At 41.1% G+C, this 13,466-nt stretch overlaps 1 protein-coding gene across 1 annotated transcript in view; it reads left to right on the forward strand.

Moving 5' to 3' along the window:
- LOC122747512 (cell cycle control protein 50C-like) overlaps positions 1–13,466 on the forward strand; it is a 36,838-nt gene that overhangs the window by 6,754 nt on the left and 16,618 nt on the right. Inside the window, exon 2 of the mRNA XM_043993482.1 lies at positions 2,436–2,546. Within this exon, the coding sequence (XP_043849417.1) occupies positions 2,436–2,546 (111 nt within the window). The remainder of the gene's footprint in view (positions 1–2,435; positions 2,547–13,466) is intronic.

The following is a 13,466-nucleotide window of genomic DNA, read 5'->3' on the forward strand; positions in this document are numbered from 1 at the left end:
AAGGCAATGTTTGACCGTAAGAACCATCCTATCACTATCATCAATGTTATTGTACCTTTGGAAAATAGATATTCTGCTTTCCAATGAGCCAAAACAGGCAAAGTGAAAAATAACATAGTATGCCAGCCTCTATCTCAGGAAGGTTACAGAGTGTGTTGTAACACAGTAATAGCTGGGGCTCTAGGAGGTAGGGGTCTGATATAGTATGATCAAAACAGAAAATTAGTTCTAAGTATGGTGATCTAATGAGAAAATTGATGGTGAGATTCCATTAAATGGAGTAAAGAGATAGATGGATAGATGATAGATAGATAAGATTGATAGATGACAGATAGATAAATTAAATGGATGAATGGATGGATGGATAGAGAGACTTTGGAACTCAAAGTTTAAAAAAAAAAAGTGTTGGGGGGCAGCTAGGTGGCGCAGTGGATAAAGCACCGGCCCTGGAGTCAGAAGGACCTGAGTTCATATCCGGCCTAAGACACTTAACACTTACTAGCTGTGTGACCCTGGGCAAGTCACTTAACCCTCATTGCCCTGCCCCCCCCAAAAAAAGTGTTTAAATTGTTTTTATATGTAGTTGGAAAAAAATAAAACATTAAGGCAAAACCACACATACATATATACCTATATACACATCCTAGTAATGGATAGATATCTAGATAGATATCCAGGTTTATATTGTGTGTGTGTGTGTGTGTGTGTGTGTGTGTGTGTGTGTGTGTGTGTGTGTGTATAAAAGAGAAAGAGAATGAAAGAAAGAAAAAGAGAGGGAGGGAGGGAGGGAGGGGGAGAGAGAGAGAGAGAGAGAGAGAGAGAGAGAGAGAGAGAGAGAGAGAGAGAGAGAGAGAGAGAGAGCAATGACTCTGCATTCAGAGGACCTAGATTCAAATTCAGCCTCTCATATTTACTAAGTGAGCAAGTCACTTAATCTCTCTGGACTTCAGTTCCCTCATCTGTAAAATGAGGGGGTTGGCCTAGCGGGCCCCTAAGACCCTGTCCAGCATTCGATAGGAATCAGTAACTATTTTTCTAAAGTAAAAATAGGGGCATGCAGTCTAACAGAGGATATTTCACTTGTGAAGCCTCGTTAAAAGTCTATTCCTTTAAAACTGATGGTATCTTTGGAAAATCAGAGGTGCAGGGACATTGAACCAATGGCATTCCCTCTATCTGCTGTATCTTCCCAGGTACTGGGGAACAGAGGGGGAGCACAAATGGTCTGTGACTCCTGGAGACAGACCAGTGAGCCAGCATTGGGGGAATCAAGCCAGGCTGCATTGTGGGGATGATGAGACTTGGCGGACAACTTTAAAGGTCATGAATGCCACAAAGCTGAGTAAGGAAGTGATGTGGCAGCTAGGTGACAGAGTGGATAGAGAAGTAGGCTGGGAGTCAGAATTCTACCTCAAGCACGATCAACTGTGTGACCCTGGGGCAAGTCACTTCACCTCTCTCTAGCTCCAGTTTCTTCATCTATAAAATGAGGAGATTTCATCATCACAAGAGTTGTGAGGATCAAAGGAGTAATGTGTGTAAAGTGTTTTGCAAACCTATAGAACTGTAAAAATACTATATATTGTTATATATTATACATTATGTTATATATTATAACTATATCATATATAACTTGTTACAGATAATTTATAGCATATTGTATGTTCCATTATATATTATATATAATAGTGTATTTCTAATGTTATATAATATTTAACACATAACATAAATATGTTGTGATATGATATAATCTATTATGTAATATATGTTCTGTATAATATTTAGAAATATTAGCTATATTATTGTAGTGAACAAGATTGATGAGAAAAGTTTAAATCTAACAATTGGGACTATTCAGGTTGAAAGAGTCTCCCAAGAGGTGACTTAATGAGGGCCTTGAGAGCCTCAGAGGACTCCTTTAGTACTAACTCTCCCTCCACTACAGACAGAGCAAGAGGAAATTTCAGCCCCAGAGATTTAGGTTAAGTACAAGGAAGTTTCCTGATAATGAGCAGTTAATGGGCCAGGACAGGCTGCTGAAAAAGCTTATAAAATCCCTTTCCCTAGAGGTTTTTCAGAGTAGAAAGGCTTCTTATTTTGACTGTAATGGTTTAAGGGTAGCCTTGCCTGACAAAGAGAGAGAGGATTGACTGAAGGAGTTCCCAAAACCCATCCCACGCCTATACTCCTCTGCAAACTTACTGGTCATAAGACCTTAGACAATTCATTTCTCTTCTGATTCTGGGTTCCAAATTTGTAAAAAGAAGAAATTGGAGGAGATAAGCTTCAACTCTCTTCTAATGCAAAGGGATTTAATAACTTTGGGAGATGGAGACTGGGGGTGAGGTAAATTGGCAGGAAGCTTTAGGGCATAAAGTCACCTCACTTTCTAATGGACTCCTGTCTGTTTCCTTTTATGTTTGTTTGGCTAAAAGATTACATATACAGACCTATGCTCAAATTGTTCAAAACTGAGGGAAAATGCCTCAAATTTCTACAAAGAGTGTACCTGCTCAATTCCTTTCTCCATTCCAGAGAAAATGCCAGTAAGTAGAATCCGAAAACTTCAAACTCTTCTCCTCTTGATTATTCATTATCAATATTACATGGGGGTTGGGGTTATTAAAATTTAAACCAGCCTGCAAGCTAAAGGATGGACTCACCTTGAGAAGTAAGAGAGATGAGTCCATTAGGTGTGGCTGCTGCCAGATCAGTGCCAGGGTACAGATAACTCCAGAAGTCAGGACCACCTCACTCAAGCTTTCCCCACCTCCAAAGGGAACTTTCCATTGTCAGGTGGTAGTCATCCCATCTACGGTCTATAAAAGCTTTTGCCTTTCTTCTGTTCAAGGAGATAGGTGTCTCAGAGAATCGTGTTTCTGAACCACCTCCCTCTCTAATTCAATTGTGGGCGAGAGAGTGTAATTCTTTTTTTTTTTTTTTTTAGTGAGGCAATTGGGGTTAAGTGACTTGCCCAGGGTCACACAGCTAGTAAGTGTTAAGTGTCTGAGGCCGGATTTGAACTCAGGTCCTCCTGAATCCAGGGCCAGTGCTCTATCCACTGCGCCATCTAGCTGCCCAGAAAGTGTAATTCTTTAAAGAGGACCTCCACCACCTATTTCTCCATGAGAATAAGTTAACAATTACCACCTACAAATTCTTCCCCAAAAAACTGAGAACACCTGGGGGATGGGGGGAGGAGGGAGAGGAGAGAAGGAACAAAGAGGCATTCACATAAAATTCATGCCTTTTCTTTTTTTTTCTTTTTTTTGTTTTTGTTTTCATGTCTTTTCTAATGTTTTGTTCTTCCCTCCCATTGTCCCAAGTTTCAAGATTCCCTACTTCTTTCACTTTCCTAACAGGATCCTCAGGCCTAAATAGGCTATATCCAAAAGCAGTATGCAGTCCAATAGTAGGGAGAGATAGCATCTATCCTTTTTCCAGGCAAGGATGGGGTGGGTGGGGACTAATCGCCCTTTTGCTGCTGGGAATCAATCCATGAATAAATATTTATTAAACTTCTACTATACCAAGATTCTAGGAATAGGGATAGAGACTGGACATGTGATTTCATCTTCATCCCAGATAAAGAAATTGCTTTTCCAATTCAGCTTGGCACCTTCTCTGTTGCTTGTAAGTTGACTAGAGCCCTTAGAGGGCAGCTAGGTAGGTGATGCACCTCACTAGATAGAGCACTGGGCCTGAAGTCAGGAAGACCTGAGGTCAAATCCTGTCTCAGATACTTAGTATCTGTGTGACCCTGGGCAAGTCACTTTTAACCCTGTTTGCCTCAGTTTCCTCATCTGTAAAATGAGCTGGAGAAGGAAATAGCAAACCACTCCAACATGTCTGCCAAGAAAACTCCAAATGAGGTCACAGAGAGTTGGACACAACTAAAAACAACTGAACAAGAAAGAACCCTTAGAAGTTAAATGACTTGCCCAGGGTCAGAAAACCAGCATGTCAGTGGTGAGACTTGAACTGATACAAGATGAGCTTTATGATCTACACCACAGTGATCCTTAGCTCTGCATTTATATGGCAAACAAATCCAAAAGTGACAGTCTTTGCCCTCACAGAGATCACAGAACTGATTTGTTGTTTCTGCTTTCTCCATCCAGATTCTGAGCTACATTTTTCTGACCCCAGTTGTTAGTATAAAAAGAAAACCAGGAAAGTTTTCTTGTAGCAGGGATGTGCTGGTAAATGTTTAACAATTAACTCTGAAAAAAAAAAAAGTTCACATCTTAAACATTTAAACTGCATTATTAATATTTTCTACATCGCTTTCTTAAGCTTAGATAATCAACAAAGCAATAAATCGAACCCTTTTTTGTAGCATTTGCTAGTTCCCAAGGTGTAAATATTCACACTTTAAACTGAAATTTTAACAATCAGCTCTCTAGAGCCTGTACCGGTTGGTTTGAGTACACTAGTGCCTATAATCTGTAAATTGTCTGTCTGCATATCCTGTCTTTGAGATCAATGTTTTACTTCTATAGAGATCATGTTTCCTTCTAACATTACTACCTTTTGCTTCTCTTCTTCCAGACTGTATTTCACTTATTGTATTTGCATTGCAAATCAATTGTTTTCTTATTTCTTTGCTGAGGTTTGCAGCCATTGATGTAAGTTTGACGTTGGTTTGTGTTTTTTTTTTTTTTTCTGCTGATTATTTCTGCTGTGCAGGCCATTCTGGTTTCACATTTATTATTTCTCTTTGGGAATATCCAGCTATAATTCCATGCTGTCATGGAAATCCAGAATCCTCTGCCTCAGTTGTTGATTCATTTTCCTTTGTATTACAATGTTTAATTGTATATATCTGTAGTTATTTAGATGTTCTGGATGTCTTATTCCCTCTTCTTAATAATATCTTTCCTGTTGGTTTATCTACTTATGCTCAAAGTCTTTTGTTTTCTTTATTCTGAATTTTATTTTTCCTGAGAACTTTGGTAATTCTTTTTAGTGCCCCCCAACCTTTATATTCCCCTGTTGCTCACTTTCTGACTCCTTCCTCTTTTAATGGTAGTTATACTTAGTGCTGGACCTCAAAGCTGTCTCAATCTTCTCCCATACTGGGAAATCAGTCTCTGCCTCGGCTGGATGCTAGGCCCTTTCCATCAAGCTTAGTGGAAGACCATACACAGAGTTGGCATACTGCCCAAGTTCCCTTTGTTTCTCAGTTCTCTAGCTAACCTCTGTTGACACATATAGCACCACCATACTGCTGTTTCAACCAGAGCAACCTTCTATTTTTTTGGTTTTCTGGGGCATAGGCAGGAGGTGGCAGGCAGAGGTGAGTTCTGCTGCAAGTCCTGGGTTGGTTGGGCAGCCTTGTCAGAATATGGTGGCTAATGTTGGAGCAGGTTCTGAGTGAGTACATTTGGGGCTAGGGATTAGACTTCTCTGCTGTTATTTCATGAGATTGAGTTCTTAGCGTATTAGACCATGGAGACAGTTGAAATTGCCTTATCTTTTGTGCATAATTCCTATTTTTGAAAGATTTGACATATTGCCATCTAGATAGCTAGGTAGTGCCATGGATAGAGCACTGGGTCTGAGTTCAAATATGACTTCAGATACTTGCTAGCTATGTGACCCTGGGCATTTAAGTTCTGTATGCCTCAGTTTCCTCACCTGTAAAATGTAAAATGGGGATAATAACAGCCTCTATCTCACAGGGATCTTGTGAGGATCGAATAAGATAATATTTGTAAAGCACTTAGCATACTGCTTGACATATAGTAGGTACTCTATAAATGCTTATTCCCCTTTTTTGACACATGAACCAGAACTCCAAAATAGTTTTTATGATTGCATTAGCTGATACTTATAAATTTCTTTGCACAGATGATCTCATTTGAACATTATAATAATCCTAAGGAGGTCAGTGCTACAAACATCATCATCCTCATTTTAGAACTTTGGAAACTGGGCAGCTAGGTGGCATCAGGAGGACCTGAGTTCAAATCCGACCTCGGACACTTTACATTTACTAGCTGTGTGACCCTGAGCAAGTCACTTAACCCCAATTGCCTCACCAAAAAAAAAAAAAGAAAAGAAAAAAAAAGAAAAAGAAAGGAAGGGAGGAAGAAAGAAAGAAAGAAAGAATGAACTTTGGAAACTGAGGTTTCAAGAAGTACCTAACCCTAATTATAAAACCAGAAGTGTCAGAGGTGTGATTCAAGCCAAGGTTTCCCTAACACAAGACTTGCATTCTTTTATTATCTCTCACCTGTGATGGATCTGACTCCTGTGAGGTTGTCATACCTCTGACTAAGGAATTGTATGACTTTCTTGCTGCCTATTTACAACCAGTTCCACTGTGGCTGAACTTTACCACTTTGAGTCAGAATCTGTGGGGATCAGAGTTACTCAGAAAGAGACATTCCTACCCAAACATGCGTGAAATCACCTTATGATCCTATCCTAACCCTCTTCAATTCAATAAGGATTCTCCTAGATACCTCCCCTTACCTGCATTGTAAAACCATTAGGATTCTATCTTCATCTTTGGCAGTCGGGTTTTGATTCCTAGCTCTATTTCCTTTATTTTTTGTTTTTGTTTTCAGTCTTAATAGTATTTTATTTTTTCTAGCTATATGTAAAAATGGCTTTCAGCATTCAATTTTATAAGATTTTGAGTTCCAAATTTTTCCCTCCTTCCTTTCCTTTCTCCCTCCTCAAAACAGCAACCAATCTGATATCAGTTATATATGTACAATCATGTTAATTAATTAATGTGGAAATATATTTGAACTCAGGTCAATGAAGTTGACCTGGCGTCAGGAGGACCTGAGTTCAAATCCAGCCTCAGACACTTGACACTTACTAGCTGTGTGACCCTGGGCAAGTCACTTAACCCTCATTGCCACTGCCCGCCCCCAAATCTTCTGCAAATGAATCAATGTAAATAAATTGTATATTAAATGGATATAAAAGAAATAATTCAATTATCTGTTTCCTCTATCAAGTTTATCCACCCTATTATTTTAAGACCACCCTGACTCCAAAGATATCCCTGAGATGCTATTCTTCACCCACTTTTACAGATCAGAATGAACAAGATACCCAGAGCATGTCAGTGAAGGGAACTAAAAGGAATGTCAGTTGATGCATGACTCTCAGCCCATGTCCAGACCACTAAGCTGATGATTACTAGCCCTTTCGTGCATAGCAGAGTGGAGTTTAGGGCTTTTTGTTATGCTGTCAGCATGTCTCATCCACTTGTTTTGACCTCACACAGTTTGTTGCCAGGTCATGGGTTTTAGCTTGGCCATTTCATCAGCTCAGCCACTATGCATGCCCCTCCTTATCTGGGGGTTAGAATTCTCTAGTTTTGAAGTTAAGTTGATGAGTGTTTATCTAGCTACGTGCCTGGCACCAGGGCTGGTCCCAGGCAAGCTCTGAAGGAGTGATCCTCTCCCACCTCATTACACTAATACAGGCCAGCCTCCAGCATTGGAATCTACCTCTGCTCACTTGTTGACATTTCTCTTTCTTTCAAAACCCAACTTGAGTCCAATGTAATCAATCCATAAAGCATTCTCTGTCTCTGTCTCTGTCTCTCTGTCTTTGTCTCTGTCTCTCTCCCTTCCTTCCATCCCCTCCTCTTCACTCTCACCCCCTAGCAGAAAAGTGATTTCTTTCTGCCCATATTTTCTTAAAACACTTTGCCAGCACTTCTCCCTTGCATTTATCACAGTGTATGTTGCATTATTCCTGTTTTACTTAGTTGCTACATTTGCCTCCCCAGCATTTTACATCCTTAAGGGTAGGAATATTATCACTTTTCATCTTTGTCTCCATTGTGTTAGCATAGTGATGTGCAGATAGCAAGTGCCTAATCAGTATTTGCTCCTGAACTGAACCTTAAAGGAAGAGACAAATTTCAAAAGGGAAATATGAGACAGGGGCAAATTCCAAGCATGGGGACTAGACTACATGAGCAGGATGTGGGAGAAATCAGGATGAGGTTGGAATCTAATTTGACTGGAATTTAGAGTACATGAAAAGAGGATCCTGTGTTACAGAGGGGGAAAAATTAAAAACAAAAAAACCCACTGGATTGTATGTCAGAGTTCTGTTGCTTGCTACCTGTGTGATTATCAGCAAGTCACTACCTTCTGTTTTCTTGCTTGCAAAATGAGGGGGTTGGATTCATTGATTTTTAATGTCCCAATTCAAAATCCATGAGTTAGTGTGAAATGAGTTTGGTAAGATGGTTGAAGCCAAACTGAAAAGGACCTTGAATGCCAAGCTTAAGATTTGTAATAGCAGTAGTGATTTCCACTTCTGTGGTACTTTAAGTGTCCAAAAGCTCTTTCACTTACTTTATTTCATTTGACCCTGGGAGTTAGGGAGTAGAAGAATTATAATGCACATTTTACAGATGCCTCAGGGAAGTTAAGGGACTTGCCCAAAGTCATGGTGTTAACAAGTAGAAAAGCCAGGACTGCATCACAGGTTTCCTGTTCCCAAGCTTCATTCTCTCTTCATTCCTTTTTTCAATATCTTCCTCCCCTAAATGTGGTGCTACCCCTCAAATGCTCAAATCCTATAAACCCTGCTAGGCCTACATACTTCCCTATGTAAAATGAGCCCTGATAAAAATCTCCCTGTAACTTCCGCCTGTTGTCTTCCACTTTTTCCAGGTGAAAAATCTCCATTTCTATTGGTAGAACATTTTTGTTGTGGTTGAGTGCAACTCTTTGTGACCCCATTTGCAGTTTTTTTGGCAAAGATCTTGGAGTGGTTTGCCTTTTCCTTCTAATACCAAATAGTTACATTGTTTCTTAATTAATTTTCCTCTCTCATGTTTACTTGGAAAAGGATGTAAGGTTTACAAAGCATTTTCCGTTTACTATCTCATTTGATTGGTGGCTAAGTGGAGTGAATGGAAACCTGGATTTGGAATCAGGAAGAACTGACTTCAGGCAGATATTGACTAGCTGTGGACTCTCCTCAGCTGGTGCAGCTCCTCCAACATGACTTCCCATTTACCCTCTACATAGCTAGTATGGACACAATTGTTTACATGTTTGTCTACCTCATTAAACTGTGATCTCCTTGATGGCAGGGGTCCTGTTTTTGTCTTTCTTTGTATCCTCCCATTTGTAAAATATTTTTGATGACTAACTTAATTTGGGGGGACTAATTTGATTAATTAATTCTGGGACTGTTGACTCTTGGGCTATCTGACTTCGTTAATTTAATGTGGGCCGTTTATAAAGTTCCACCACACTGCTGCCAAACTGATAGACTAAAGATTAAGAAGCCTCTTAACCAAATAATCAAAGCAGAGTTTATTTATGAGATATTATTTAAAATTAAGAATACAGGGAAATAAAATGTACAACCTGACTGCTTTCCTGCGGTCTCTTTCCACTGTGTCTCTTTCCCACCTGCTGAGATTCGAACTTCTGGAATACAATAAGGGCCTTAGCTGCCTCCTGCCTCAGGGCACGCTACACTTTCCCTGCTCAGCTCCTTTCTTCTAACTCCTCTTAATCTTCACTTTCTCCAACCTGTACCCTGTGCTGACTGCTTCAGTGCTCTCCGCTGCCTCCTGGTCAGTCTGTCTTCTGCCGCCCTTTGCTCCTAGTCCTGCCTCTCGTCCCCCGGCTCTACTTTCTAATCTTGTCAGCCGCCCTCTTGACCTCTTCTCAGCCCCCTGTCTCCTTGTCCAAATGGAACTCTCCTCCGTCCTTGTCCGCGCTCCCCTCTAGTCTATCTAGTCCATCCTTGCTCCTTTTCCTGCTGTCTAACTCCCAGGTCTATATATACCTTTTCTTCTCTCCACTCAAATCTCGGGGCTTCCTTCGCCCCCACAGACCAAGCTAATCCACCAGCCAGGGCTGCGGCTGGTTGGGGCGCGGGGTGCACTCCCACTTCACGTGCCTCAGCACAGGCTATCAGGGATCTTTCAGATAGCTCCGCTCAGGTCGGAGGGAGCTGGGGGCTTTTTTCCCCCCAGCTGTCTGACTTGGCATCTTGTATAGCCCATGGAGCTTTTTCCCTCAGCTGAAGCTGAGGAGGAGGGGGAGAGACCCTGAGGGCCTAAGGCTTTCTAATCTCAGCCTAAAGGTAGGGTCCCCAAATCAAAATAAATTTCCACACATTGCTTAGCCCAATGCCTGACACATAGTGGTTTCAGTTGTGGTTCTTCATTCTTTTTTTTTTTGTAAGGCAATTGGGGCTAAGCGACTTTCCTAGGGTCAAAGAGCTAGTAAGGGTCAAGTGTCTGTGACCAGATTTGAACTTGGGTCCTCCCAACTCCAGGGCTGGTGCTCTACCCATTGTGCCACCAAGCTGTCCCTGGTCCTTCATTCTTGATGAGGACCAAAATGACACCATTATGTTGGGGTCAAGGTACAGTGTGTCCTACTGTGGCTGATCAGAACAATATGAGCTCAGAATGTTCTGCCACAGGTCAGGCCCGGTGAAAATGGAAATGAAAACTTGTAGATTGGTTGAGTGAATGATGCCTCATCATGGCACAGAAGTGATTTGAGGTTCTCAAAGGCTAGACCAGCAGAGTAAAAATTCTGGCAAGGTCCCAAACTGGGAACTCTTTGACTAATGAGCTGTCATCCTGCAACCAGTCTGGATGAAGGAAAGGAGAAATGAAGTGCTAAGCTATGTGGTGCTAAACAGACACTTCATACTATGGGAAATTTGGGGCCTAATGCCTCCTTCTCCAATTTCCCTATGTGAAGGATGATGATACCAGATGGAAGTGTGATGGCAGACCCTTCTGAGAATGCCTTCATTGGAAAGAATTCATTATAAAATGAACCATGTTATAGTTTATACTTCCATGGTGTCTTTGTCATCCTACCCCACGCCCTGTGCCCCATTTTACATGTCTCTTCCTAGGTCCTTAGTGAACAAAACAGAAATCTGCCCTAGAATGCTGCTTTCAAGTAGAATAAGAGAAACAAATGGCTCAATAGGTTCAATAACGTAGAACATTTGGAGGAAAAAATGAATATGGATCACATGACCAAATATAGACACTGTACTGCTGCTTGACACTGTGTCACTTGGATTTCCCATATGTGTTGAGACATCCCTGTGATGCAAAAAACCCATAATTCCAAATGGAAGTGCCCTTTCTTCCTTTTCCCTCCCCCCCTCTCCACAAGTCAGCTAGTGCCACTTAAATTCTAGTAGAAAAGCTTGTTAGGGTAAAAACCAAAAGGCCACAATCCCATCTGTAAGTTCTTTTTTTTTTTTTTTTCTGTAGCTTCCTAAGTCAAATGAAGTGTTAGCAGCTGCTAACCATTTCTTCCAGGCAGAGACTTTCTTGTAAAACTCAACTAAACTACTTTGGGGAAATCACAGAGCATTCAGTTATCGAATCACCACATATTACATATTGCTGAAAACCAGGAGGGCAAACCCATGTGAGCCCCTCTGTTCTTCCACAAAGGCAAACTGTCTGAAAGCCTCACTGAATATAAAGAGAGGAAGCTCCACAGAGCCTGACCTGCCACCAGAAATCATTTGAGAGGCTGTGACCATGAAGGCCCTCATTGAACTCAGTCTTTGGGAAGAGAACCATTGGAAACAGTTTATTAAAATACAACAGTCCCTGCCTGTTTATTTTGCCATTTATACGGGCCTATAATTTAACTTAAGAATTCCCATTTTGGCTTCCAAGAAAATGTACAGTCGATTCCTTTATCTGGATTTAATGTGTATGTGTGTTTGGGTTTTTTAAGTCAAGAGTCAACAATAAAGATTCATTGTGTGTGTGTGTGTGTGTGTGTGTGTGTGTGTGTGTGTGTGTGTGTGTGTGCGTGTATGTACGTCCATAGACACCAACCCATGAATTTGGTTTTTCAAATGAGTTAGTAAATATAATTAGCAGGTTGGGTGGCCATGAGAGAAGATGATTCTCTTAAGTTTGACTTGTTCCCCTTTACCCATGATGTTTACCGCTTGTCGTAGCTATGGTCTGGGGTTTTGCCAATGCCCACATAGCAAACAGTTCCCTTTTCCCATCCGCTGAAGATTTTCCTCTTTCCAGGATTATGCTCCCCAGCCTGCCTTATTTTATACCTGTCACTCACCCTTACCTCTTGCCTTACCTCTTTGTCCAGTATACCCCACTCCCCAGCTCCCATTTTATATGCTTGTCTCTTCCTAGGTCATTAGATAGCTATGCAGAAATCTTTCCCAGAACACTGCTTTCAGAGTAAGAGAAGCATATGGCTTGATATGTTCAATGAGAACTTTTCAGGCCTGTGAGGTATAGTTAGAGAGAACACTGGTTCGGGAGTCAAGTGACCTAGGTTCTAATTCTGGTCCTGCTTCTACCATCGGAGAGTTCGCTGTGTGATCTTAGACAAGTCAATTCAAATATCTGTTCATCAGTTTGGTCTTTTGGAAATAGAGGAGGGAAGGAAGGGGGTCAGTCAATAAGAATTGATTAAAAATCCATTATGTGGTCCAAAAGTGACATGATCAGAGTCATGTCCCTCAGCCCTTCATTAGAATAAGCTCACCTTTCATTATAACATTCATTTTCTCTTGGTGGTAGCTAAGTAGCACAGTGGATAAAGCACCAGCTCTGGATTCAGGAGCACCGGAGTTCAAATCCACCCTCAGACACTTGACACTCACTAGCTGTGTAGTCACTTAACCCTCATTGCCCCACCAAAAAAAAAAAGCATTCTCTCATTAATTGTTAACAAATCAGAGTTGATTTCTGACTGTTGGAAACCCCCACTCTCTTGAGAGTATTCAAACATTCGGTGGCCCCCAAGGTTTATCTTTGGCTTCCAAGGGGGTCACTGACCACATGTTATTGATTATTTGCTAGCCATAATTAATAAATTGATTATTAATTACCCAGAAAAAAATCCATTATGTGCCAAGTACTGTGCTGGCAGTTGGGAGATACAATGACAAGAGTGAAATCATTCCTGTCCTCAAGGAGCTTGTGTACACATCTCCAGTTATATACAAAGCACATGTAGAGTAAATACAGTTTAGCAGTAGTTGGAGGGTATTGATGCTTGCTAGCCAGTGGAACTATTTCTTCCCTCTTGGTTGGCCAATATGCTTCAAAGTGTTGGAAGATCTGGACTTTTCATTGGCATCCTAGTTGTATCCCCAGAACAGAGGAGACTGGCAGTAATATCTGCATTAGTAATCAAAGACAGGTTAGACACATTGAGGAAAGGCAGCTTTCAGACTCTATGAGTCCAGCAGAAATCTGCCCCATACCTATAGGCAGCTAAGTGGTGCAGTGGAAAGAGTAACAGTCCAGGAGTCGGGAAGACCTGAGTTCAAATCTAGACCCAGACACTTATTAGCCCAGTTTGCCTCTGTTTCCTCATATGAAAAATGAGCTGGAGAAGGAAATGGCAAACCACTCCAGTATCTTAACCAAGAAACCAAGAAACCCCTAAGTGATGTCACAAAGAGTCAGACACGACTGAACAACAACAATA

Source organism: Dromiciops gliroides, chromosome 3 (genome assembly GCF_019393635.1).
Source record: "Dromiciops gliroides isolate mDroGli1 chromosome 3, mDroGli1.pri, whole genome shotgun sequence".
Classification (NCBI taxonomy): domain Eukaryota; kingdom Metazoa; phylum Chordata; class Mammalia; order Microbiotheria; family Microbiotheriidae; genus Dromiciops; species Dromiciops gliroides.